General features: G+C 45.3%; 1 protein-coding gene and 1 long non-coding RNA gene across 4 annotated transcripts in view; both read left to right on the forward strand.

Annotated features, from left to right (window-relative positions):
• The window catches only part of HDLBP (high density lipoprotein binding protein), a 95,426-nt gene that overhangs the window by 57,019 nt on the left and 10,641 nt on the right, over positions 1 to 27,766 (forward strand). For all 3 annotated transcript variants that reach the window (XM_032781463.2, XM_032781465.2, XM_032781464.2), the window contains exons 6-26: positions 549 to 755; positions 1,937 to 2,152; positions 2,964 to 3,170; positions 3,466 to 3,573; positions 4,246 to 4,350; positions 4,898 to 4,976; positions 5,698 to 5,837; positions 6,536 to 6,640; positions 6,835 to 6,948; positions 7,375 to 7,461; positions 7,632 to 7,763; positions 9,023 to 9,241; positions 10,361 to 10,582; positions 10,760 to 10,978; positions 13,671 to 13,809; positions 14,998 to 15,152; positions 16,567 to 16,671; positions 22,526 to 22,660; positions 23,870 to 24,013; positions 24,296 to 24,481; positions 27,024 to 27,140. In XM_032781463.2, the coding sequence (XP_032637354.1) occupies positions 549 to 755; positions 1,937 to 2,152; positions 2,964 to 3,170; positions 3,466 to 3,573; positions 4,246 to 4,350; positions 4,898 to 4,976; positions 5,698 to 5,837; positions 6,536 to 6,640; positions 6,835 to 6,948; positions 7,375 to 7,461; positions 7,632 to 7,763; positions 9,023 to 9,241; positions 10,361 to 10,582; positions 10,760 to 10,978; positions 13,671 to 13,809; positions 14,998 to 15,152; positions 16,567 to 16,671; positions 22,526 to 22,660; positions 23,870 to 24,013; positions 24,296 to 24,481; positions 27,024 to 27,140 (3,141 nt within the window). The remainder of the gene's footprint in view (positions 1 to 548; positions 756 to 1,936; positions 2,153 to 2,963; positions 3,171 to 3,465; positions 3,574 to 4,245; positions 4,351 to 4,897; positions 4,977 to 5,697; positions 5,838 to 6,535; positions 6,641 to 6,834; positions 6,949 to 7,374; positions 7,462 to 7,631; positions 7,764 to 9,022; positions 9,242 to 10,360; positions 10,583 to 10,759; positions 10,979 to 13,670; positions 13,810 to 14,997; positions 15,153 to 16,566; positions 16,672 to 22,525; positions 22,661 to 23,869; positions 24,014 to 24,295; positions 24,482 to 27,023; positions 27,141 to 27,766) is intronic.
• Positions 18,186 to 21,565, forward strand: LOC142047200 (uncharacterized). Its single transcript, XR_012656399.1, has 2 exons — positions 18,186 to 19,260; positions 19,545 to 21,565. It is a non-coding gene; the product is annotated as an uncharacterized LOC142047200 (long non-coding RNA).

The following is a 27,766-nucleotide window of genomic DNA, read 5'->3' on the forward strand; positions in this document are numbered from 1 at the left end:
CTAGTAGAGCGCATATTCAAACATACCACTTCAGTAGTGAGCAAAGGTTACCATCTAATAGCTGTCTGCTCTCTGTGAAATAAGTGGTCTTGATTGAATTCCTAATGAACAAGTACCCACATGCTAAGGTCTTGGCAACCTTAGCAGCAGAGGCCAAAAGTCTGAATCAACACTCACCCTCGAGGCAGTCTCTCTAAACTGTAGCTGCAGTACAAAGTTGTTTGTGCTGCTCCTTCCTATGGTGTATCCAGGGGACCTTGCCATCAGCAGCTAGGGGATTTCAGTCTCCAGAGCTTCCTTCTTGAATCTCATACAAGATCAAAATTAACTCAAAATACTGCTATTTGGGTGAGGAAAGCAATTAATCTTTCATTTTTGTTGGTAATAAGGCTCCACAGAGGGAAATAATCAGTATCTTATTCCTGAGACAGAACATAGCGGCTGGCTAAGGGGACCTGTCTTGTTCTGTAACACCATCCTGAGAGGCAACTAACTTGGGTCTTCTGTTTCTGACCATGATAGATGAGTGTTTGGTTCCTGTGTTGCAGGCTTCAGCAACAGTTGCCATTCCCAAGGAGCATCATCGCTTTGTCATTGGCAAGAATGGTGAGAAGCTGCAGGACCTGGAGCTCAAAACTGCAACCAAAATCCAGATCCCCCGCCCGGATGACCCTAGCAACCAGATCAAGATCACTGGCACCAAGGAAGGGATAGAGAAGGCCCGACATGAGATCCTGCTGATCTCCGCTGAGCAGGTATCTGAGTGGCACCTTCATCTTCCCTGCCTCCTGGGAACAGGTAGATGTACGCTGTCGCACAAGATGGTGCAGCCTCATTGTACAAAAGGACTATAGTTCAGTGGAGAGACAGTGTTGTGTTTGGTCAAAGCGCAGCTCTAGGAGTCAGGAGCCCTGGCATCAAGCCGTGAGTGCCACTGACTCTGTTCCTCCACGTTTCTGTTTCTACAAAAACAGGGGGTATTACCATTTTAAAATGTTATGAGATCCTTGGGTGAAAAATGCTATAGGTGCCGGGTGAAAGGAGGAGGGGTTTCATGGATGGGAATGTTGTCATGATATAGGTTGGGGTAGGCAACCTATGGCACGTGTCCCAAAGGCGGCACGCGAGCTGATTTTCAGTGGCACTCACACTGCCCAGGGCCTGGCCACCGGTCCGGGGGGCTCTGCATTTTAATTTAATTTTAAAGGAAGCTTCTTAAACATTTTAAAAACCTTATTTACTTTATATACAACAATAGTTTAGTTATACTTACTTGTAGAAAGAACCCTTCTAAAAACGTTAAAATGTGTGACTGGCACGCGAGATCTTAAATTAGAGTGAATAAATGAAGACTTAGCACAGCACTTCTGAAAGGTTGCCGACCTCTGATATAGATAGTAAGACTCTTACAGAGGCTGAAGATTTAAGGCAGGGGTCAGCAACCTTTCAGAATTGGTGTGCCGAGTCTTCATTTATTCACTCTAATTTAAGATTTTGCATGCCAGTCATACATTTTAACATTTTCAGAAGGTCTCTTTCTATAAGTCTATAACATATAACGGAACTATTGTTGTATATAAAGTAAATAAGCTTTTTAAAATGTTTAAGAAGCTTCCTTTTAAAATTAAATTAAAATGCAGAGCCCCTCGGACTGGTGGCCAGGACCTGGGCAGTGTGAGTGCCACTGAAAATCAGTTCCCGTACTGCCTTTGGCACGTGTGCCGTAGGTTGCCTACCCCAAATTTAAGGGGTAGATTTTAAAAGGATTATGAACACAAGGGATACTTGTATCCAGGAGTACAAGGCAATCCTGTAGAGAGGTAAGAAGACATACTTGAGAACTCTGCTCTCCAGAGTGGGGACTTTCCAGCACACTTTACCTACAACATACCCATGAAGCTCTGTGAACAATCTGTCTTGTTTTGCCTTTGTGAAGGATAAGCGTGCAGTGGAGAGACTGGATGTGGATAAAGTGTACCACCCCTTCATTGCTGGCCCTTTCAACAAGCTAGTGAGTGAGATCATGCAGGAGACAGGGACGCGCATCAATATTCCACCACCCAGTGTCAACAAGACCGAGATAGTCTTCACAGGTGAAAAAGAGCAGCTGGCCCAAGCTGTAGCTCGTATTAAGAAGATCTACGAGGAGAAGGTATGAGTGCTCTAGAGAGAATCTCTCACATTCATAGCTGCCACTTCCTTCCTATGTTATGTTACCTACCATATACTCCTCTTGTTTACCCCTTTTTGTTACCCTTCCCAAAAAAGTTTTATGTCTGTTGGATCTGTTCAGCCATGTTGCCCATCTGCTGTTGGAGAAAAGTAGGTCTTGTGGTGTGGTGAGGTATTGAATGTTCAGCTTCTAAAATTTCTTCTGTGGTCAGCCTGCCACAAGGAGTTGCATCTGAGGGAAGGAGGAATTTCAGGACAAATGGGGCTTGGAGACTAGCTGGCTTGTTACGATAACTGCAGAGTACATGTCTCTCCTGTTAACTTTCCATTAGCTGCTATTGACATTCCAGCTATGAATTGCAGGACTGCTCCCCCATGGCTGAGTCTGAGTACTTAACCTTTGCTGAAATCCCTATCATATAACTCATGTAGTTATTGCAGTCTGGGTATCGCCTTGAGAACACAATTGGGAGTCGGGTAGGTATGATATACATATGTGCATGCACGTATGGCTGTCCTTGCCCCAAAGAGTTTGAAATCTAATAGCAGATGGCATGCTTTACTTCAAAATCCTTATAAGCACCACATTTGATCATAAATCCCAGCAAGAGCCCAATTTTTTTTATTTATTTTTTTTAATTGTCTTGGATGAACCAGTTGCAGAGTAATTCTTTTTTTTCCTTATCCTGCTCCTTTCTTGGCAAAGAGTTTTACTGTATCTGGTGGCATCCCCCCACTTTTCTTTCCCTGCCACTTGTGATTGATTGCCCTCACACCTCTTCCCCACACAGAAAAAAAAGACTACGACCATTGCAGTGGAGGTGAAAAAGTCCCAGCACAAATACGTCATTGGCCCCAAGGGGAATTCCCTGCAGGAGATCCTGGAGAAAACTGGAGTCTCAGTCGAGATCCCACCCACTGACAGCAGCTCTGAGACTGTGATACTGCGTGGCGAGCCTGAAAAACTTGGGCAGGCATTGACTGAAGTCTATGCCAAGGTAATGCAAAATAGCACGTCAGCTTAAGTTGCCAAGGGATGTCTTTTAGATGGGGGGGACCCACCCCATAAGCAACTTTCTGCACTACTCTGGCTAAAAGGCATACATTTGAATGAATCCCCAAGCATCTAGAGGCCATGAGCATCTCCATTGTGCTCTTGTATATCGATAGCTAACTTGAGAACTCTGTACTAACAAGGCTGGTGCTGAGATGCAAGCTTCAATAGCCCTTGAATGGTGGGTATGTTATGTCCCTTCATAGTCATTCACATTCATAGTCTTTCCTCTTCCCTAGGCTAACAGCTTCACCGTCTCCTCAGTCTCTGCCCCCTCTTGGCTTCACCGTTTCATCATTGGAAAGAAGGGACAAAATCTGGCTAAAATCACTCAGCAGATGCCAAAGGTATAGACAGTTCATGGCAGCCTCACCCACTCCACTCAACTCCTTTCTCTTTCCTTAGAGATGGTCTCTGCCCTTTCTCTCCGAACCTCTCTAAAGGTGTCTAGATTTCTGGTAAATACTATAGGAATGTCACTAGAAATGGACGGGAATGGAGAAAAGAGCATCCTTTACAAGATGCTCTTGCAGTTGGGATCAGTAATACCACTTTTCCCTTCAGAATATCTCCATTTTATATAGGTTCAAATAATCAGTAAGACAGGCTGAACTCTTCATATGAAAGTTTGTGCAATTCTTATTAAATAACTGCCAGATATAGTAATTGCATCTCTATATGGTGCTGTTTAAAGGGTCAGTAAGCTGGTGTGAGTGGGGGTGTTTTTTCACCATCTGTAAAATGGAGATCATAGGTGGAGTGAGGTGCCCAAAGTCACTGTGGGAGTCAGGAGTAGAACCCAGGGCACCTGCTCTAGACACTCGGCTATGTGGCCTTTGATATAGGTGGTTGTCCCTTCATAAAAATAAGCAAATGATAACATGCAACTTTGTGTGCTCCCCAAGTGGGAGAGAAACAAAGCCCTCAGCAGCAGAGATGGATGGCTTTGTCATGGCCAGCAGCATTGATCTGGGTTACACGTATTGAAGCTCTAACGGCATTCCTTGTCTTGTTTAAAGGTTCACATCGAGTTCACTGAAGGGGAGGATAAAATCACCCTTGAGGGACCAACAGAAGACGTGAATGTGGCTCAGGAACAGATTGAGGTCATGGTCAAGGATCTGGTGAGTTGGCATGTTGTAGCTTCAGTGGGGTAAGGCTCTGAACTATTGTAAAAGTAAGAATGCGGAGATGGCAGTAACAAGAAACAAGGGGCTAACTTGCATATCCTCTTTTATAAACATTATACCCCCAGATGGGGTACAGGGATTTGACAAAAAGCAGGCAGTCTAGATATGTACAATGAGCTGAAATTAAAGCATTCATCATGAAGCATCCTCTGTCTCTCTGACTCTCAGTAATTTGCCTTATGACTTACTAAGAGAGGGAATGGTGTTGATGCAATACAAGAAGACTCTTCCAGGTGGTGGTAGCTGCACAAGAGAAGGGTTTCGCTTTAGGACTGGTGAGATTGCATGGGGGCTTAGTGTTTCACACACTGGGCACTGCTAGTACAGACCAGAGTAACTTAATGATGCTGTTCAACTCGGCAGCAGTACAAGTGTTTGTGGTTAGTTGTCAAAGGGCTAGCATTGATATTCAGTTATTATGGACAACAGATACAAGAACTAGTGCTCTGCAGTCTGCCTAACCCTGCACTGCTCTTTGCAGATCAACCGGATGGATTATGTGGAGATCAATGTTGACCACAAGTTTCACCGACACCTCATTGGAAAGAATGGAGCCAATAGTGAGTGAGATGCCTTTTTATGGGCAATGTAATATACTCTGATAGCTGTATTTTATCCATCTCCTTAATCTCCATTAGACAGTGGCTGAATTTCCATGGGCAGTGTTAATATCACATGTTGTCTTTACACTGATCAGCAGCTTCTCAAAAGGGCTATTCGCTCAAGGAACATTAGATGAGGAGCAAACTACTAGACTTATTTTAACTCTTGAAGTTGTCCTGGAGGATTATATGGGTGTGAAACCTCTTCATCCAAGATGAGGGGCCTCCCTTCAGATCAGGGCGGAGAGTTAACTCAAGAGGAAAGGTTTAACTAATAGAAAAAATTATCTGGAAAGATGGACCTGGAGGGTAGATTCTCAAGTTCATGCCTATTTGTGCCTGCAGAAGGAACATCTGATTAAAGTTATTCCAGGAATAAAAGTGGCAGATGCTGCATTCCTTGTATTTGTAGACACTGTGTTGTCTATTCTTGTAGGTTCTATTGCGCAATAGACAATCCTGTTTTTGCTGAGCTCCCAGGTGGAAAAGCTTTACCTCACTACCTCTTTTTTAAAAATCCCCCTGTTCTCCTCTCCTTCCCCACTCTTTTGGAGCAGCTGGCCTAGGGTTCAGGTAATCCCTATATAAGAGAGCTGCTGTAATGACACCTCGATTCCAGTCCTGCACTGGTAGGTGTGATAGAATGGATGAGTGTTTCAGCAAAATCCTTCTCTTGCAGTTAACAGGATCAAGGACCAGTACAAGGTGTCTGTGCGTATCCCTCCAGACAATGAGAAGAGCAACCTGATCAGAATTGAAGGAGACCCTCAAGGTGTCCACCAGGCCAAGAAAGAGCTGCTGGAACTTGCTTCACGTATGGTGAGCAAGAAAGCACCACAGAATTGACTTTGACTAACAGACCTCATTGGCAGTGTGTCTATACCAGGGGTCGGCAACCTCTGGCATGCGGCTCGCCAGGGTAAGCACCCTGGTAGACCGGACTAGTTTGTTTACCTGCCACGTTGGCAGGTTCAGCGGACCGCGGCTCCCAACTGGCCGTAGTTCGCTGTCCTGGGCCAATGGGGGTGGTGGGAAGCAACATGGGCGAGGGCTGTGCTGGCCGCAGCTTCCTGCCTCCCTCATTGGCCTCGGATGGCGTACCGTGGCCAGTGGGAGCTGCATTCGGCCGAACCTGCTGACACAGCAGATAAACAAACTGGCCCAGCCAGCCAGGGTGCTTACCCTGGCGAGCTGCATGCCAGAGGTTGCCAATTCCTGGTCTATACCATTTCTTATGACTACTTCTGGAATTAGAGCAAAGGTGGCCTTTCCCCACAACCAGCACTTGTATACCATACTGTACTCTTGCTGGAAGCAGAGTAAATTTAATGCCTGTCTATGGGTGTTCGAGTCTACTTTACTTTTCCCTAAAGCTGAAAAGTAACTCATCTTCTATGCCAGACTAGCACTATCTGAAAGACGTAACTCCCTGATCAATTGCCATCCAGCAAAATAAGTGAATAAAAAGCATGGAACTCATCCTGATGAAAACATAATTTTCATCTATATGTTCTCAGGAAAACGAACGTACCAAGGACCTAATTATTGAGCAGAGATTCCATCGAACCATCATTGGGCAGAAGGGTGAGCGGATCCGGGAAATCAGAGATAAATTCCCAGAGGTAAGGCTTCTCCTGGCAAGCTGCAATTTGCAATCTGTGTGTGACTGTCCCTTCTTAGCGAGAATGTTCTTTAACTCACAGACCCTTTCTACTGAAGGGTTACTGATTCTTGGGACAGAGGAATTGTGCTGTGCTATGCCAATCGCACCTTTGCATGTTACGTGATTCTGCCATTAAGTGACCACCTCTTGCAGGTTATCATCAACTTCCCAGACCCAGCACACAAGAGCGACATTGTCCAACTTAGAGGACCCAAGAATGAGGTGGAAAAATGCACGAAGTACATGCAGAAGATGGTGGCAGACCTGGTATGAGAGCTTCCTGTGTTGTCTTCTCCACCTCCCAGTCTTGAGTTTTGACACAGAGGATAACTCTGTGCTAACATCACACTTGAGCTTTGTTTGAAACCTTGGAATGTACAGCAGATGGGTGAGACACCTGCATTGTGCTGATGTTTTAGTAATGAAGGGACAGCTCTTCCAGTGGCTCCAGGATAACTGAGTGAGAAGGGGATCACCTCCCAAACCATAGCTTCAGTCTGTTTTTGAGTTAATTTACTTTTCTGACCTTCTTTCATCAGCAGTCAGGCACCTTCTAGGCAGAATGGTAAACAGAGGATCTTTTCCAGGTGTTTTAAGAAATCCTAACAGAAATAGAAAGGGTGAGGAATGACCAAGCTTATTGGTGTGACTTCATCTCCTCAGCTAATTAATTCTATTCTTTCTCTTTGTAAGGTTGAAAACAGCTTTTCTATTTCTGTTCCCATCTTCAAACAATTCCACAAGAACATCATTGGGAAAGGAGGTGCCAACATCAAAAAGGTGACATTGCTACTGGCCCTCAAATGTTCTACAAAGTTCCTTTGTTCTCTCTGCCTTCAACTACCTTCCACTCATCAATCCCACCTGTTTGGTGGTGAAGTAAAACTTAACCTTCCAGAACTTTCTCCTGTATGCTCAACCTCAAACATGTATTTTGTTTCTTATTGCAGATCCGTGAGGAAAGCAACACCAAGATCGATCTCCCAGCAGAGAACAGCAACTCGGAGACAATCATCATCACTGGCAAGAGAGCAAACTGTGAAGCCGCTCGCCACCGAATTCTCTCCATCCAAAAAGAGCTGGTAACAGGAACTGGTTAATTTAAGTGTCAGAGGGGTAGCCGTGTTAGTCTGGATCTGTAAAAGCAGCAAAGAGTCCTGTGGCACCTTATAGACTAACAGACGCTTTGGAGCATCCGATGAAGTGGGTATTCACCCACGAAAGCTCATGCTCCAAAATGTCTGTTAGTCTATAAGGTGCCGCAGGACTCTGCTGGTTAATTTCAGGTGTTTATAAATGGAGCACAGAGGCCTGACAAAACATAGGTGACTTGATTCACCTTAAATACACAAAAACGATGCAAACTAATTATACGGGAGGTAGTTAAACTTAAAGAATCCAGACTGTTGTGTTGAGTTCATGGCTTGAATGTTAGCATGCTTAAGATCAAACTGCCCAGCTTCTCAGCAAGAGATACTTACGGTCCTTTCCCAAGAGGTTCTTGTCTTTTATGCCTAATTGTCTTGGCAGTTTCTTTAGTCAGGCCTCCGTGTCCAACTTGCTAGGTTGCAAATCCTGAGAGCTGATACTAAAAATGCCATATTAAAGACAGCTGAACTCAGGAAACTTTAAAAAAAAATTTTTTGTTCAAATTCTGAATGTTTACAGTGCTAGCAACTGAACTGCTTAATAGAATAATGTTTAATACAGAGGTTGCTTTAATTTGAGACCAGTCTCCCCCAGATAATTGAGGACCACCCAATTGAACTGTGTCCTCAAAACATAGCAAGCTTTGTCAGGTCACCAAAGTAGGCAAAGAAATCTACCTGCCTAATCCTGAGAACATCTAGGAAAGACAAGTCCAGGATACAATTTCCAGTGTTATGTATTGCAGCCACTTGTCTCCATGTGGAGATTTTCATGAAAGCAGCCATACTTTTGACCAGAATCTTTTTGAATGTACATTGTTCATTTATCTTTTTTAGTAGATGATGATGATGATGCTTCTTTCAGCTCTTCTTTGTGCCCAAATGGTAACAGTGCCATGGGGGGGTATGTGTGTAATACTTTTCCCAGTGCCAGTTACTGTGCTGGGAGACTGGCATGTGCTGGCACATCCAGCTGCTGCTTGGCAGATATCCCAGATCCTTTGCTCAGATTTTGTTTTTTAATAAGCGGTTGTGTGGTCATCTCCCAGTACTGAAATCCCAATAAACTCAGTATTCTGATATCAGCAGAAGAGGAACACACTGCCTGGGACTGCTTCCCCCTTACCTCAACAGTCTCCTCCCAACAGCTTGCCATACAATCCAACCTTTAATGCCCTGGCTCCTTCTCCTAGGCTGACATCACAGAAGTTGAGGTCTCCATCCCCTCAAAGCTCCACAACTCCCTCATCGGTGCCAAAGGTCGCTTCATTCGCTCAATCATGGAGGAGTGTGGTGGGGTCCACATCCACTTTCCCACAGAGGGCTCTGGCAGCGATACCGTCACCATCAGGGGCCCTGCTCAGGATGTGGAGAAAGCCAAGAAACAGTTGCTGCACCTGGCAGAGGAGAAGGTGAGCCCTGCAAATAGGTAGAAGGATCAGATCCAACCAGTCTCTTCTCCCTTAATGTATGATCAATCTCCCACTGTGTGCCTTACCACAAGGAGGTGCTGGGTGAGGTGGATAATACAAGGGGGGCCCTGTCATTTGGGTCATTATACTCGTACTGTAAACGCAGTCGGAACACCTGGTAGCACCACTCCTAAGACAAGAGGCCCTAATCCTGGTGGTTTTCAAATTAGTAAAAGAACTAGCTCTTTTGCCAGCAAAGTAACTTAACCCTTTTGTTTGGTTTACCCTTTGCTCAAATGCCTCTGAGTCAGGATGAAAGAGCAGAAATGTTGTCCTCTTCCAGCCCTTCCCCCCTCACCTCCCACTTGGAATTGAAACCCACTGATGTGACCGGAGTTAGTTAAACTCAGAGAGAGGCAACTTTCCTTCACTCCTCCCTCCTTTGTGGCCTTAGCCCATGTCTGCAGATTCCAAATGAGTGGCATTATATTTTCACATCCCTTGATATAATTACAGATGTAATTAGAGTCTCAAGTGACAGGACGTTACTCTAAGATGCATGACTGGCCACTATGTATGTATTGGCAAAACTTTCCTGGAAATGGCTGCCTGGTGAAAGTGCTGTGTACTGTCATGTTATGGGCCAGAGACACAGCTGCGGTAAGCCTGCATAGCTGGCCAGTGGCGTGAAACTGGCTTATCCTGCTATGAGTCTGGCTCATCTTGTGAATGAACAGTTCTCTGGCTCACTTGGTCCTGCTCCCGTCTGCTCTCAGTACCATTTTAATCCTGCTGCATTCTTACTGGATTGCGTTGTGGCATATCAGAAGTAAGGTGACATCCTCCCAAATGCAAGTTCTCCTGGTGCAAACATTCTGATGTCTGGAGAACATGAAGTAACCTCTCTGATCTTGCAGATATCAGAATGCTTCTAGTTTGCTTTTACTTTGAAATATTGGATTTCTAGATTGTAACACTAGTCATGCTTAGCCAAATGTGCATGTACACAAACTTATTCCGCAAGTTTCTCCATATATTCTGATGGTGAAATAATTGTTTGCATGTACTCTTGAGTACTCATTTGTGCTTTGTTCTCTTGTGGGGGCTAACCTCCATTAGCAAACTAAGAGTTACACAGTGGACCTTCGTGCCAAGCCAGAGTACCACAAATTCCTGATTGGCAAAGGTGGTGGCAATATCCGCAAGGTGCGTGATAACACAGGGGCCCGAATCATCTTCCCAACCTCTGAAGACAAAGATCAAGAGCTGATTACCATCATGGGGACTGAGGGGGCTGTCAAAGAGGCTCAGAAGGAGTTGGAGGCACTCATCAAGAACCTGGTGAGGGAGGCTTCCTCCATTCACTTCTGTTTTTCTATCCACGTTTCCCATGTGCGTTTCTCTGCAGCATAGGTGGCAGGAAGCGTTTCCCATGTTGTGAGCTATGGAAGAGATTTTTCTAATCCAGAAGTAGAGTGCAATGAATAAACACCACTGTGTAATGTCTCCTCTCCACAGGATAATGTGGTTGAGGACTCCATGGTGGTGGACCCCAAGCACCACCGACACTTTGTAATCCGGAGAGGGCAGGTTCTCCGTGAGATTGCTGATGAATACGGCGGTGTGATGGTCAGTTTCCCCCGCTCTGGCACCCAGAGTGACAAGGTCGCCCTCAAGGGAGCAAAGGACTGTGTGGAGGCAGCCAAGAAACGCATCCTGGAGATCATTGAGGACCTGGTGTGTGTCCCAGCAGGCTTGTTTGAATAAGAAGCAGCCATTTCTTACATGTATCACAAGTCCCTTTTCTGTACCACCCCTCCTCCCCCCAAAAATCCCCTGCTCCATGTAATGTGGAAGGTCCTGTTTTTGCCTAGTCTCTGACCTGAGGAACCTGGGGCCCGTGTGACCTGCCATAGTGTATCTGGCACTCTGAGCCTGGGTCAGAACCTAGGAATCTCCAGGGTAACTCCCTAATTAGCTCCTAGCCTAGGAAATGTCTGGCCTCCCCAGTGGTCTGGCTTGGAGGAGATATACATCCACTTTTGGCCTTACCCTAGCCAGCTGTTTGGGGTGGCAGTTTCTTCTTGGCTAAGACTCTGCTGTGTTTCCTGGGCACTTCAATTCCTTAATGCCTATGAGTCCTCCGCCCAAGGTCCCTGCCTCCCCTCTCATTGTAGGAGCAGAAGGGTGGTGGTTAGGGGTTCCTAATTCTCTTCTAGGTCTCTTTCTGGCTTGCTCTGTTCAGCCCTTTGGTGTCTTCTGGGGGAGGTGAGGAGCTGTACTTTCAACACTGTCTTATTAAAAAGTAGCTTTCACTTGCTCCCAACTCTGGCACATACTGATCTGAAAGATGGTGCACAAAGCACTTCAGGCAATGGATGCTAACTCTGGGGTTCCTAGCTCACGAATTGGCACCAGTCCTCCCAAGGGTGGCTCTTACAACTCACCAGCGGTTAAGTGCCTGTGCTCTTGTCCATGCCATAATAAGCTGTTACCCACCCTCCTTCCCCCCCCCCGAAGAGCCTCGTGAGAGAGAGGTATGCTCATGGGAATGGAGTTCTCGTCTGTGGCTCTTAGTTAGGTGTGGGGTAGCTTTTGGAGGACAGGCTGCCTTTTGTTTCTTAGATGCGGAGGTACGATGGATTCTGGAAATGTGTTGGACAGAATAATTGTTGCTCTGTCCCAACTAGGGCTTTCGATTTTATCGCATTTAACTCACATGATGATCTCAAAAAAATTAATTGTGACTAATTCCAGTTTTAATCGTACTGTTAAACAAGAGATTACAAATTCAAATTTATTAAATATTTTGGATGTTTTTCTACATTTTTATATATATCTTGTATTCTGTGTTGTAATTGAAATCAAAGTGTGTTTTATTGATTACAAATATTTGCACTGCAAAGTGATAAACGGAAGAAATAGTATTTTTCAATTCACCCCATACAAGTACTGTGGTGCAATCTTTGTCCTGAAAGGGCAACTTACAAATATAGATTTATTTTTATTTTATTGGTTACATAACGGCACTCAAAACCAAAACAGTATAAAACTTCAGAGGCTACAAGTCCACTCAGTCCTAATTCTTGTTCAGCCAATTGCTAAGACAAACAAGTTTGTTTACATTTTCAGGAGATAATGCTGCCCTCTTCTTATTTACAATATTACCAGAAACTGAGAAGAGGCATTTGCATGGCACTTTTGTAGCCAGCATTACAAGGTATTTACGTGCCAGATAGGCTAAACATTTGTATGCCCCTTCATGCTTCGGCCACCATTTAAGAGGACATGCTTCCATGCTGATGATGCTTGTCGAAAAAATAATTTTGTTAATTAAATTTGTGACTTAACTCCTTGAGGGAGAATTGTATGTCCCCGATCTGTTTTATTCTCATTCTGCCATATATTTAATGTTCTAGCAGTCTCGGATGATGACCCTGCACACTTTCCTTTTAACGCCACTTTCACTGCAGATTTTGACAAATCTCACATTGGTACCTTTGCAAAGATAGCTACAGCACTCGACCCAAGACTTAAGAATCTGAAGTGCCTTCCAAAGTCTGAGCAGGACTAGGTATGGAGCACGCTTTCAGAAGTCTTAAAAGAGCAGCACTCCGATACGGAAACTACAGAACCCGAACCACCAAAAAAGAATCAGTCTTCTGGTGGTGGTCTCTAACTCAGATAATGAAAATAAACATGCATCGGTCCTCACGGCTTTGTATAGTTTTCAAGCAAAACTCGTCATCAACATGGACGCGTGCCTCCTGGAATGGTAGTTGAAGCATGCATATCTGGCATGTAAATATCTTGTGACGCCGGTTACAACAGGGCCATGAGAATATCTGTCCTCACTTTCAGATAACATTGTAAACAAGAAGCAGGCAGCAATATCTCCTGAAAATGTAAACAAACTTGTTTGTCTGAGGGATTGGCTGAACGGGAACTAGGACTGAGTGGACTTGCAAGCTCTAAAATTTTATTTTATTTTTAATTTTTGAATGCAGTATTTTTGTACATAATTCTATATTTGTAAGTTCAGCTTTGATGGTAGAGATTGCATTACAGTACTTTGTATGAGGTGAATTGAAAAATAACTCTTTTTACAGTGCAAACACTTGTAATCAAAAATAAAGTGAGCACTGTACACTGTTTTCTGTCCTGTAACTGAAATCAGTATATTTGAAAATATAGAAAACATCCAAAAATATTTTAAATAAAAGGTATTCTATTATTAACAGGGTGCTTGATAGCCCTAGTCCCAACCTTGTGGCTCCACTCTGCTCCCTTCTTGCCTATAACACACATGACTATATGAACTTGCTATGATGACAAATCTTGAGACTCACATTTTGATCAAGTGGGAGGGGAGTGCATGACAAGAGGTTTCACCTGAATAATTCACCTGCTGTCTCTGTTAAACATGCAGGAAGCTCAGGTGACAATAGAGTGCACCATCCCCCAGAAGTTTCACCGCTCCATCATGGGCCCCAAAGGTTCCCGAATTCAGCAGATCACCCGTGACTATGGTGTTCAGATCAAATTCCCTGACAGGGAGGAGAACCCAGGTATGATGCTTTGAGAACTCTACTTCAGTGGAAGCTGAGGCTGTAAGAGTGGCTGCTCCCTAATTCAGTGTTGCGTGGCTGCTCTGAGCTACCCAGATGGCTGGGGGTTGTGCTGCTGCTTTGGAGGGAACCCAAGTCATGCAGTTTAAGTCCCTCCCTGCAGAGGGGCGATGTGGGCAGGAGGGAGCCTTGCCAGTGGACACTGCTTCTTTGAGCTGTGCAGTCCTTAGCTTTCCTCCAAGCCTGACACTAAAATGGGCAACCATGACAGCATCTCATTCTCTGTGGACTATTGCTTCTGTCTCCTTAGGCTCCTTTAAGAACGAGGCCAAACTGCAATGGCAGGAGAGAGCTATTGTTTGGTGTACAACAAACAGCAGTAGAGGTTCTATAAACTTCAAGTCTTTTACCTTTAAACTCTTTTGGGGATGGAGAACTTTTAAACAAACCACCTCTCCTTATCCCTCTCCTGCTCCCTCAAGCGAAAGGAGAATGGCTTGTTTGCTCCACTACATATTGCCAAGTTTGGTCTCTGATGTATACCCCGCACACAGCAAGGCTCATTGATTCCTGGCTGCCTTAAATTTAACTGCACATGTTAAATAAGGTGTGGGGGAGGGCTGAGAGAGGGGGAGATCTCCTACCATTTGAAGATGGTGAACAGAGCATGAAACTAGACAGCAGTCCTGACCGATGTAGAGTATGCTGCTTTCAATGTGAAATATTCTGGGTCTGTGCACTTTTTAACAGCTGAAAGAAAAGCTACTGGGAATGTGGGTTCTTAGACAGCAATGCTGGACTATGTGTAATGCTTATTACAATAATCTGCTGCTGCTGAATAAGCAGAGGGTGCTATACAGAAGGGGCAATAAGAGGAATTCTTTCCTGGGCTGGAGAGAGGCTGTTCTCCTATGTACAGAGCAGGGCATAATGGTGGACTCTCTACAATCCAGGATGGAGCCAAGGCAGAGTTAGCACTGATGGTAGGTAACCTCTTGTACTAATGAAATGCTATTAAAATCTCACTTTCTTTATGGTGAATGTCTGTCGTCCTCCCTGTGTGCCTTGGGATCCTGCTGGGCCAGGTGGAGGGTTTGTACTGATCTCTGTGGGAGTAATACCACTTACAGAAACTCAATTCTGTACTCGCGGAGAAGATACTTATTCTGTTTGTTTCCATAATCTCAGCCCCTGCCACAGAACTAGCCATGCAGGAGAACGGAGAGGAGAGTGGGGAAGGAAAAGAAGCTAAGGAAACTGATCCCACTTCCCCAAAGAAGTGCGACGTTATCGTCATCTCTGGCCGCAGAGAAAAATGTGAGGCAGCCAAAGAGGCGCTGCAGGTATGTGGTGCTGCTGGGTCTCAGCAGGACTCTCACAGCTCTTGTAATCGTCTTGTACCCTGCAGCAAGAAGCTCTTTTTGAATTCTCTGGGCTCTGGTGTCAGGTGGCCTTGCTCAAGTTGGTGTCCTCCTGGGACTAACATGGCATAGGTAGATTATGTAGCCTAAAGGAAAGGGGTTCCCTTTGTTGCATCTAAACTTCCTGCCCTTTAATGACTTGCAGGGTGGGTGTGAATTGACCTGGCCAGTAGGTGTTAAAGGCTCCAAGCAGTAGTGGGAGTTGCTTATGCATAAGACTTGTCCTTTCAACCCTCCCCCATGGTACAGGAGCAATCAGTGTTTTCTGTATCCTTCCTCAATAAAGTCACTTCGAACCTTTTCCAAGCTGACTAGTTCCAGCCTTGGCAAGTTCTCATGATCACTAAGGCCATGTCTCTACTACAAAATTAAGTCAACCTAATTTAAGTTGGTCTACAGCTTCCACAGTAATTACAGTCTACACTTTGCTTCTTGTGTCAGCAGTGTGCATCCTCACTAGCAGTGCTTGTATCAATTGTATTGTCAGTGTGGGGCTTTATAGGATTGCTCCTGAAAGCCAGTAACCATTGACAAAAGCACTACAGGGTCTACACTGACACTGCGTTGACCCTGACACTCATGGAGCTGGAGTTAAGTTGGCATAGCAGGGCAATTACATTGGTGGGAGCAAGATTTAAGTATAGACACTTTCACAGTTAGGTTAACATAAGCTTTCTTGAGTCATCCTAACTCTAATGGAGCCCAGACCTAAGTGTTTCCATCCTTAATCTAATGACCTGGACCTTTTCAGCCTCCCCTGTATTTTAAGGTGAAGCTATGAAAATGGGCACTGTACTCCAGAGGAGGCACCATTGTTAATTCTAAGTATCCAGTGCATTCTCATAGCTTTCACTGCTGCTGTTAGGCTTTCTTCTTGACCTACCCATGAAAACTCCCTGGTCTCTTTCCTAATCAATGGCTTAATGATCTTCTGATCAAATGTGTTAAACTCTGCAGGATTCAGGAAGTGCCAGATCTTTCTCCCTCTCAGAACAGGTGTGGCTAATCTAAAGCACAGCAGGGCTGCCATTCAAAAGGCTTTGGGAGAAACTACCTTGGATACTAGGAAGAACTTTTTCACTAGGAGGGTGGTGAAGCCCTGGAATGGGTTACCTAGGGAGGTGGTGGAATCTCCTTCCTTAGAGGTTTTTACAGTTAGGCTTGACAAAGCCCTGGCTGGGATAATTTAGTTGGGGATTGGTCCTGCTTTGAGCAGGGGGTTGGAATAGATGACCACCTGAGGTCCCTTCCAACCCTGATATTCTATGAAACCTGGCCTTTTACCCAGCAGAAACACTCTGCAGAGTTAACTCTGTGCTCTTCTTCCCCCATCTAGGCTCTGGTTCCTGTCACCACTGAGGTGGAAGTGCCCTTTGACCTTCACCGTTACATCATTGGTCAGAAAGGAAGTGGAATCCGCAAAATGATGGACGAGTTTGAAGTAAGCTGGGTTTTGTCTCCCTCCCTTCCCTGGATCCCAGAGATCCTGTTGCTGTGAATGCTGCCTTTTGGGAGTGCCAGGAATATGGACAAATCCATGGCCCCAGCAGTCACTAATGTACCACTGGTATGGCAGATACTGGACAACAAGTGTTTGCTTGATTCAGCCACTAGGAAGCTGCAATAAGAACATGAGTCTAGTATTAAATCCCCTCTCCCCTTCCCCCAGGAGTGGGAGGAATGGACTATGCACTGAGGTTCTGAACTGAATCACTCTGAAATGTCACCATCTTTCTGTGACAAATTTTGAAAAACAAAGTAGTTTAGGACATAGAGATGAACAGTGATTTGGGATAAAATATAACATGGCCATACTACGCCATCCTTCTGCGCTGCTGCTGGTGGTTGAACTTCCTTCAGAGCTGGGCTGCTGGCTAGCAACCGCTGCTCTCCAGCTGAAGGCAGTGCCACCACCAGAAGAGGTGCAGAAGTAATGGTAGCAGTATCGCAATCTCCACACAATAACCTTGTGCCTCCCCCCACCAACTCATTTTTAGGTCAGAACCCTACAATTACACCACTGTGAAATGTTAAATAGCTGGAATAATGAAATTTCATGATTATTTCAAATCCAGTGACACTGAAATTGACCAAAATGGACCATGAATTTAGTAGGACCCTAGTGATCGGCCATATGCCATTGTAGGAAGTCCCATCAGAGACTGCTAGTAGCAAAAAATCCCCAGTGGCCAGAAACAGGACGCTACATGGGGAGGGCTCTGAGTTACTACAGAGAATTCTTTCTCAGGTATCTTCCTGGTGGATCTTTCCCACATGCTTAGTCTAACTGAACACTATAATTGGGGTACAGATGGAATTTTTCCCAAGGTCAGATTGGCAGAGACCCTGGGGTTTTTTTGCCTTCCTCTGCAGCCTGGGGCGTGGATCACTGACAGAGAATCCACCATTTACACTAGTTTAAATCTGCAACTTGAAGTCTTTTTAAATCCAGAGGTGGGCAAACTTTGGCAGCCCACAGGACCCTCCTGCCTGGCTCTTGAGCTCCTGGCTAGGGAGGGTAGCCCCCGGCCCCTCCCCTGCTGTTCCCTCTTCCACTGCAGCACTCTGCGGAGCAGCAGCATGTCTATCTCTGGCCGGTGGCACAGCTGCCAGACATGCTGCTCTGAGCAGCATGGTAAGGGGTGCGAGGGCTAGGGGGTTGGATAAGGGGCAGGGGGTCCCAGAGGGCAGTCAGGGGGCAGTCGGGATGGGGAACAGGGGGGTTGCATAACCATGGGAGTCCCAGGGGGCCTGTCAGATGGTGGAAGTGTGGATAGGGGTCAGGGGACTAGGAGCAGGGGGGTTAGATAGGGGGTAGGGTTGTGGGGGGCAGAGGATCCTGGGTGGGGGCGGTTAAGGGAGAAGGAGCAGGAGGGGTTGAATGAATCGGGGGTTCTGAGGTGGGATAGTCAGGGGGTGGGAAGTGGGGAGGGGGCGGATAAGGGGTGGGGGCCAGGCTGTTTGGGGAGGCACAGCCTTCCCTACCTGGCCCTCCATACAGTTTTGCAACCCCAATGTGGCACTTGGGCCAAAAAGTTTGCCCATGCCTGCTTTAAACCATGATTTGAGGACTTCAGTAACTCAGCCAGAGTCAGGGTGGATAAAAATCAATGTTTTGTTTTGTTTAAATCAAAAATCTGATTTATTTTTAATTTGGATTTTTTGATAAAATGCTTTTTGAGGAAAAAACTGAGATCATGGAATAGGGATTATAAATTCTAATTCTATAGTATGAGACAATATATTTATGTAATGATTAATAAATGTTTTTTGTAAATGAGTTCCAATAGTTCATGGATTAGGGACACAATCTTATGCAGTTCCAGGGGCTTCTGTATAGATTATTTAGGTTAATCTTTCTATCTACCCAATGGGACTCAGTGCTCAGTCTAGAAGATCCCATCAGAGATGCTTAGTTTTGCAGTTCTCAAACTGTGGATTTGTGTATCCAGAGATAACATGCTTGTTAACAGCAAAAATGTTTTTAAATAAATAATATATGGAGGTGAGAAATAACAGACCTCAACCCTGTTGTCCCTATGCAAATTTGTGTGCACAAAGTCAATCCCCTACCTCTCTTAAAGTGCAGAGTTTTTTAAAAAGTTCAATGAATAGAAGATTGTTGGGGGTGGCACAGATCTGGACAAGGAGACGAAGTCTGGAGATAAATGTGAGAAGGGAGGGACAGGCAGTAAAACAAAAGTGAATGTCTGAGCAGCATATTCCAGAAGTCTTGAGGTCTTTCTGAGTGTAGCCTTAATTGATTTGAGATCTACCATACCATTCTCTCACTAGAAGGGAAAACCTATAATGGCAGCAGGCCGTAAAAGAGACCCAATTTGGGAATATTTTAATGAAGTTCCTTTACCTGTGGGTAAGACGGGCATGTGTGCAAAATGCAGACAGTGCAACAAAGAAATGCAAGGCCTGGTTGCCTGAATGAAACAACATCATGAGAAGTGCTCCTTCTCAGGAGGAGACTGCGCTGAAGATGATGAAAGCAACATGTCTGAACATGCAGGATCTTCAGGTTGGTCAACTTTTATTTCATACTTCTTTCTTTAGGCCTGCCTATCTTCCTTTTGGACTATTCTTGAATTCTCATGTTTGAGGAAAAAAATATAGTTGTTACTTTATGGTACTATCATTTTAGATGCAGTTGTGATTAAAAAATAAATAACTGAAATAGGCAGACCTTCCTCTTACAGTTTCACCTTTTAAAGTAGTACTGAGTGTCGGTGAATGCAATGAGTAATACTAAATGAGCAGTATGGTGGTAATAATTAAATAACTGTATTGACTTATTTTGTTTAGGAGAATCCATCCTCAACGTACAGGATTATGAAGACTATCCACCTTCAAGATCGCCATCATTTTTCTATAGTTTCAGAGTTATCTGTCAATGATAGTGTTTCAGTCGCATCATGTATGTCACATAGCCACAGTATATCACCTGTAGCAAAAAGGAAAAAAAATCTCCATTATCCAGAAACAACCATAGATAAGTTTGTGTTAAGAACCAGCAGATTACAAGCAGAAGTAATAGATGAGAAAATTGCCCGGTTTGTTTATGCGACAAACTCTCCTTTCCGTATAATTTGAGAACCTACACTTCATTAACATGGTTCAGTCATTAAGACCAGGATACAGTCCACCCAACAGAGCAGACATGACAGGCAAATTGCTGGATAAAGTGTATGAAAGAGAAATTGAGCAGTGTGTGAAAGGTCTAGAGGGTGAAATTATTAACCTAAGTCTTGATGGGTGGGGCAGTGTCCACGATGATCCTCTTGTATGTGCTTGTGTGACAACAGAAGAAAGGAATATCTTTCTTTCAGAAACAATTGATACATCAGGAAATGCACAGACAACAGAATACTTACAAGTAGCAGTGAAAACTATAATGAACTGTAGGGGAAAAAATTCAAATGTCTAGTACGCAGCTTGGCCACAGATGACTAATAATATATGGCGATAATACCTATCTCATAGAGCTGGAAAGGACCCCGAAAAGTCATCGAATCCAGCCCTCTGCCTTCACTAACAGGACCAAGTACTGATTTTTGCCCAAGATCTCTAAGTGGCCCCTTCAAGGACTGAACTCTCAACCGTGGGTTTAGCAGGCCAATGCTCAAACCACTGAGCTATCCCTCCCAGATAATGCTGCAAATATGTTCAAGAAGAGAAGAAATTATTTAGAAAAGAGTGGAGAGAGTCCCAAGCTAATAAACATACGGTTGCAGTGCTCATTTGATGCACTTCCTAGCCAAAGACTTCAGTGTTCCAGAAATAAAGCTAATGTTGAAATTGCAAAATACTTCTGTAACAACCACTTTGCAGCAGCTGCTCAGAAAAAAGTGGGAGGAACCAAGCTAACTCTCCCACAAGACGTGTGATGGAACTCAGTAGTGGACTGTTTTGAGCACTATATCCAGAATTGGCCTAATCTGATGACTCTGAACAAAATTGTGAAAAAATAGATGGCACTGTCACAGCTAAAGTTCTCAACATTGGTCTTAAGAGAAATGTTGAAAACTTGCTGAGTACCCTGAAGCCTATTTCTGTAGCCTTGAACAAAATTCAGGGAAATAGCAGTTTTATTGCTGACACTGTTGAAATGTGGAAGGAACTGAGTGAGATCTTAAAAAGAGAAATATGCAATGACAGAGTTAAATTACAAGCATTAAAAAACAAATGGGACAAGCACGATCTCCAGCTTGTTTTCTTGCAAATATTCGGTACCAGGGTCAAACCTTAACTGCTGAAGAAGAGGACATGGACATCCAGCAATCATAATGCCAACCATAATGAACTTCAGAGCTAAGGGTGAACAATTCAAGAAATATATGTTTGCTGATGTTTTAAAGAAAGTCACACCAGTGACTTAAGAATTTGGACTCGGAGACTGTGGAAATGATGATCTCACTTTTAACAGTAGTAACTTCTGCCGGTGTAGAAAGACTATTTTCTTCCTTTGGACTAATTCATTCCAAACTGAGAAATCGTTTGGGACCTGAAAAAGCAGGAAAGCTTGTTTTTCTTTTCCAGATTATGAACAAACAGGAAAATGAAGGTGAAGATGACTGAGTTAGCTGCAGAAGCCAATATTTTAAGTTTCTCATGTTGAGCTGGCTGACATAGTTGATTTAACTTTTTTTCTTTTAAAAAACATTTAATAAACTATTTTAACAAAAACCTGATTTTAAAAAAACTTGAATGTTTAACTAAATTAAAAAATTGATATGCTTGTTGTGTTAAAATATTATGTTTGCTACTGAAGAAAAAAAATCCAGAATATATAATGTTGTTTTAGTTAAATAAAACAATTTAATGTCTGTATGGTGGTGGTCTCCTCCTAATACAGCATGGCAAGAAAATCCTCCAAATACTAATGATTAACCTGTTGAATTGGAGAGATTTATGAAGTCATTGAGAGGTGAACTATCTGCTTCAATTACCTTTGGTAAATGAAATAACCAGACAATGATTCATTTTCTGATATAGCTGTAAAACTAATCTGAAAACTTCTTAAAAATAAATCACTTAAAAATTTATAGTGTGTACCTTCTAAAAATGTAATCTACATCTATCTCTGAGTTGTGAAGAATATGTATTAAGGTTATAACTACTAACAAGAATGCACTTTTATGTAGAAATCCCTGATTAAATCACTATTCAGGAAGACTAGATTTAATCGTGATTTAAATCAGTTTGATTTTAAATCAAATCCACCCTGATTACAGGAGTGGGTGAGTGAGGTTCCACGGCCTGCAATGTGCAGGAGGTCATACTTGATGATCATGATGGTCCCTTCTGCCATTAAAGTCATGAGATGCAGTTAGAATTTACCTAGAATAGACTGGCACCAGTGTTTGATTTCTGCAGCCTCCTGGCTGATGCCCTTGAGGCAGGTTATTCCACATCTGCCTATTGCAGGGCTCTTCTGAAGCAACTGGTACTAGCCAGTGTCAGACAGATACTGGACTAGGCGGACTTATGTCTTGACCCAGACTGGCCATTCCTATGTGTACTGGTAGCCACAGGACCATGCTGCTCAAACCTTTTCCTTTTTCCAAACCTCCCTAGTTTGGTGCAAGAGCTACCGCATACCAGTTGCACAGTCAAGAACTAGTCACACAGTGATGAATTAAGTTTGCTTTGGTTCTTTGGTGGTGGTGGCCATGGCAGTGATGTTGCAACCTCAGGTTCTTCCCCCAGCAATGAAAAGGTGGCATGTGGACTGGCTATAGTGTGGGTCCATTGGCCCAAAGTGACCGCAGGTGTTTGTCATTTAGGTGAACATCCAAGTCCCTGCCCCTGAGCTTCGGTCTGATGTCATCAGTATCACTGGGCTCACTACAAACTTGGACCGCGCGAAGGCTGGGCTGCTGGAGAGAGTGAAGGAACTGCAGGCTGAGCAAGAAGATCGGGTAAGCCCTAGTGCCACAGCCTGCTCCCTTGTCTCTCTTACTCCTAGGAGAACCAGCCCCCTAACTCCTGCCCCAAGTGGTGTAGCTTTGTGTAAAGGAGTCAGCAATATCAGAGGATGTATAGCAGCAGAATGCACTCTTGTAAATAGTGTGTATTTGGCCTGACATTTGAGCTTTTAGGGTAGGCACATGAGATCAGCCTTTCAGACCCCCACCCCCATCTGACAGCTGGGCACTGCCCTCTGAACCTGGACAGTAAAGTGAAAATGAGCAACATTCACCTAGCTGACAGAGAAGTGGAAGCTCATATGGATTGGGCTCTGCAGCACTATTGGAGGCAGCTGCCTTGGCTTACAATAAGGAATTTAGAGTTATGAAGGCTTGTTTGCTTCTGCCTCAAGTGAACTTGAAGGCTGAGTTACAAGCTCACGTAACCCAAGTTGCTGCACTGTAAGCAGGATAGTTACAGCCCCATTAGCTACTAACTTGATGATAAGAGGCCACTCCACTTTGTGTGTTACTCAAATGTAATTTTCGTTAAAAAGATCAAGTGGATTCTAAATAGCCCAGCTGTGCAGTGTGAGCTGATGGAAAAGGTAGTGATTGGTTTGTCCAGTTTTTATCCTAGTTTAAACAAATAGGCGAGGCATTTGGAATGGGGCAATCTTTCTGCAGTGAAACCAGGCGTGCAGTAACTGGTTTGGCCAGTGGCTTGTGTCTCAGCGCTCCCCAATAGCTTTTAATCATCGCTCTGTGAGGAATGCTTCCGAGTCCCATTCTCTGCCTTCTTTATGTGAAGTGTGGCAGTTTGGTCATCTTCCCTGGCTCCTCTGCTCTGTTGGGTTCCCTCTCTATAGTCTCCAGGACAGAATAACGAGGAGCTGTCATGAGCAGGGAGCTATGGGTGAATGAGCAGAGGCTCAGCAGAAGCACAGACCAGTGGCAGACGTGCACACAGCTACTTTGGCTCTGCAATCATACAAATATGTTCAGGTAGTTCCACCCAGAGCAGCCACTGTGGGACAACCTAGGGCATGTCACAGGAAAGCAAAAAACGCCCCCAGAATCTGCCTAAATGTGTGGTGTCGCCTTACAGGCAGGATACTTTAGAGATGGAGGTAGAAGTTTGACATAGGAATGGATTTAATTGGTCAAACCTTGGTGTATACTCTGCTATAGCGCTCGAGAGGGTCTCCCTTCTCATTACAGGCCTTGCGAAGCTTCAAGCTGACTGTCACTGTGGACCCCAAATACCACCCTAAAATTATTGGAAGGAAGGGGGCAGTGATCACCCAGATCCGCACGGAGCATGAGGTCAACATCCAGTTTCCAGATAAGGATGATGAAAACCAGGTGAGGACTAGAGAGGGATAAAACTTTCTGGGGCACAATAGAGGCACTGGGCTCTGAGTAGAGCACACCTGACATTTCCAGCAGCTGCTCACTGCAAAATGCTGATCAAATTAAAAACACCCCAAGCCTGTCCCAGGCAGGCCAATCTGACACTACACTTTGGTTTCCAGCCCAGAGTCTCCTGTAGTGTTGCCTTCCAGTCACACTTCTCCCTAACAGTTCCAGGATGGGTTTGCTCCCAGCAACTCCCATTCTAACTTCCTCCTCAACCTACTTTCGTAGTCCCAGGATCAGATCACCATAACTGGCTATGAGAAGAACACTGAGGCAGCCCGAGACGCCATCATGAAGATTGTGGGTGAGCTGGAGCAGATGGTCTCTGAGGATGTGATGTTGGACCATCGTGTTCATGCCCGCATCATTGGAGCACGGGGCAAAGCCATCCGCAAAATCATGGATGAGTTCAAGGTAGGCACAGAGAGTATGCTGGATCCATTGCAGGGGCTGCTGTACAATGGTTGGGATAGCTTGAACTACTTCAAACCCAGGACTCTGGGGCTCTTGATGCCCATGCTTTCTGCCTTGTGCACAAATCCTGACCTGGGCTGCAAAGGCTGGAGGGATGATAGTGCTGATGTGTTACAGGAAATCTCTCTGTGGGTTTGATTGAGACGGAGATGGACGCAGGAGTCAGGTGATGGGAGGCAAGGCCTCAGTCTGTCTAATGGAACAGGCCTTGCTCTCTTCCTGTGCTTACTCTAGTCCTGAGCCAGGGCTGCATGCCAGGGTGTAGGTGGACCACGTGGTAGATGGATGCATGCCAGGGCGTAGGTGGAGCACAGCATAGTTGATTGGACACCACAACTGGGAATGGGTTGAAGCAGCCTGCTTGTCTCCCTTCCCTGCCCTCCCCCACACCTTGAGCAAAATGGGATCTCTGGAAATGGTGACCCAGGGTGTCTGAGTCCCAGTTGGTTACTGGAGCTCTTCCCACGGTGGGACACATGACTTCAGTGTTCCATACACAGGCTGTGAGAGAACTCCACTGAGCCCTTAGGCGCTGTCTGCGCTGCAGTTGAACACCTGCGGGTGGCCCGTCAGTCGGCTGGGGCTACAGGGCTGTTTAACTGCAGGGCAGATACTCAGGTTGGTGGGCCCTGGCTCCAGCCTGAGCCCAAATAGCTACATTGCAATTGTATAGCCCTGCATCCTGGACCCCAGTCGGCTGACGTGGGCCAGCTACAGGTGGTCAGTTGCTGTGTAGATGTATGCTGAGTGTCTGTGGCCTGGGTGGATTTTAATCTGCCAGACCTGCTTCTGTGTGATTCCCTTTGTGCTGTTCCCAGGGCTAAGCTACAACTGTTCTTCAGGTGCCTCTGTCAGTGGCACCTGTCCATCACAATCAGTGATCTGATCATTTCACACTTTCAGACCTGAGCTTAATGGCTCCTCCCAGTGAGAAGGAACAGCTTTATCTGCTCCCCTGTCACTGATTATGGAGCTGGGATGAGAGAAGCTTCCTAAAAGTGTTAGGGAGGCCCAGTGGTGCCCGAACCAAGGGCTGCCCCTTTATCCCTGAGGCCCCGCTCCCTGATCTCACTCCTCTTTCTCCTCCACCACACTCACCCTTATGGCTTTTAAAAGTGATGAGGCCATGGCCTCCTGGTACTCCTGCTTGGAGTCCATGAGGAACCTTTGCTATCATTTAGGCACCTCTCTGAGGGGTGTTTGACGTTCCCAGGGCCCTGGGTACTCAGCTCTGCGAGACCACTAGGGAATCTGGCAGCTTTTGATAAACAAAAATCCAAGGAGTCCCATATGGTCTATATTGAATTTGCTGTTGGATTCAGTGTTTGTGGTGCCCTTACATCTTTAACACTTTCAGTGGGTTTAGATTTTCCTGTTGAAAACACAGCTGCTTTATGGAAGCTGTCTGTGAGCAGAGGGGGCTGAGTAGGGGGCAGCTTGGGTTTTTGGGTCCCTCACAAAGCGTAGGAGACACTTCTGTTCTAAACATCTTCACTATACTATTGGATTACCTTCCAGCAGTGCCTAAAGCAACAGGTCACACACCTGTCTGAGGCTGGAGTAGGATTGTTTGGGCTCTTGAAAGAAAGGCCTTAGCGGTGTCTGTCTCTTGAAATGATCAGCAGTGAAATTATGAACGTCATTGACACTGCGTTTGTCTTTTAGCTTTGCCATGAACAACCCACTGATAGCCCTGGGGGGAGCTCAGACCTCTGAGTCTGTGTACCACACTGAAGACCTGCACTTCCCTTCTGTCTCTTGGAGATTGGGAAGGCTGGAAATCTCCTCTTTGAAGAGGAAATTGTGGCATCTCGAGCACCACTCTGTGTTCCTGGGGCTCTAGAGTGTCTAAAACAAGCTGAGAGCTGCTGGCAAATCCTGGAAGCTCTCTAGAACCCTTTGGTTTTTGCCAGTAGTCTAGTGTTGTGAGGCAGCACTAGCAGTGGTTTAACAGATGAGGTGATAGCTGAGGATGTAGTGGTTAGAACTCCCACCATCATAGCGACTGCTAAAGCATGGCGGGTTGTGATGGCAGTGCGAGCAATCACCTGCATTCTGGCTGCCAGAGATCTAAGCACTCTGCAGAAGTGGGTACTCTGCCCAGGGCGGGTGCTGGTGGTAGAGCAGCTCAGTCCCACCCTACTGGGCTCTGGGCTACACAACACTACAAAGCTGTGGGGTGCTGAGCGAATGGCAGTAGTGTCTGGAGAAGGGTCAGATCCCCCTGCTCCCAAGTTGAGCAGACTCCATTCTGCTGGGAATGAGGCTTCCTGCTGTGTATGGGCTGCAGCTCAGCACTCCCTTGTACTGGAAACCAAACACTCCCCAGTGGGGCTTGGTATCGTCCAGTGCAAACGAGCCCTCTGACTGTGAGCACCTGTGGGGTCATCACTGCAGCCTAGCCATGGACCTCCAGAATGATGAGCCAGCTGAGCGGGGCTGGTGCACGTTTTAAAACCTTCTGCTGTACCTTGCATTCCAGGTGGATATCCGCTTCCCCCAGAGTGGCGCGTCTGACCCCAACTGTGTGACTGTTACCGGGCTCCCTGATAACGTGGAGGAAGCAATAGATCATATCCTGAACTTGGAGGAGGAATATGTGAGTAGTGGAGGAGGCAGGGACGTGAAGGCCAGAAGAATGGCTCTGATCTGTAGCATAAACAGCCCAGTGAACTTCCTTGTTAGTGGAGAGTATAGGTCTAAAAACTAAAAGTCCCTGCCATGTGTGTGTGCAAGGAACTCAGCGAGCAGCTGTGGAAACGTATGGGGCATTTCTAATATTGGCGTACTGTTGCATGATAATGATCACTGAATGTCCAGATCTGTCTGGCTCCAGGTAACAGTAATAGGATGAAATATAATAGTGAAAGGTCATGCACTTAGGGATTAATAATAAGAATTTTAGATATACATTGAGGACGCATCAGTTGGAAGCGACAGAGGAGGAGAAGGACCTTGGGGTAGTGGTTGATAGCAGGATGACTGAGCCGCCAATGCGATATGGCCGTTAAAAAAGCAAATGCGGTTTTAAGGCGCATCAGGCGAGGTATTTCCAGCAAGGATAAGGAGGTGTTAGTACCATTATATAAGGCGCTGGTAAGACCCCATCTGGAATATTGTGTGCAGTTCTGGTGTCCCATATTTAAGAAGGATGAATTCAAACTGGAACAGGTTCAGACACGGGCTACTAGGATGATCCGAGGAATGGAAAACCTGCCTTATGAA

Source organism: Chelonoidis abingdonii, chromosome 8 (genome assembly GCF_003597395.2).
Source record: "Chelonoidis abingdonii isolate Lonesome George chromosome 8, CheloAbing_2.0, whole genome shotgun sequence".
NCBI classification, from domain to species: Eukaryota; Metazoa; Chordata; order Testudines; family Testudinidae; genus Chelonoidis; species Chelonoidis abingdonii.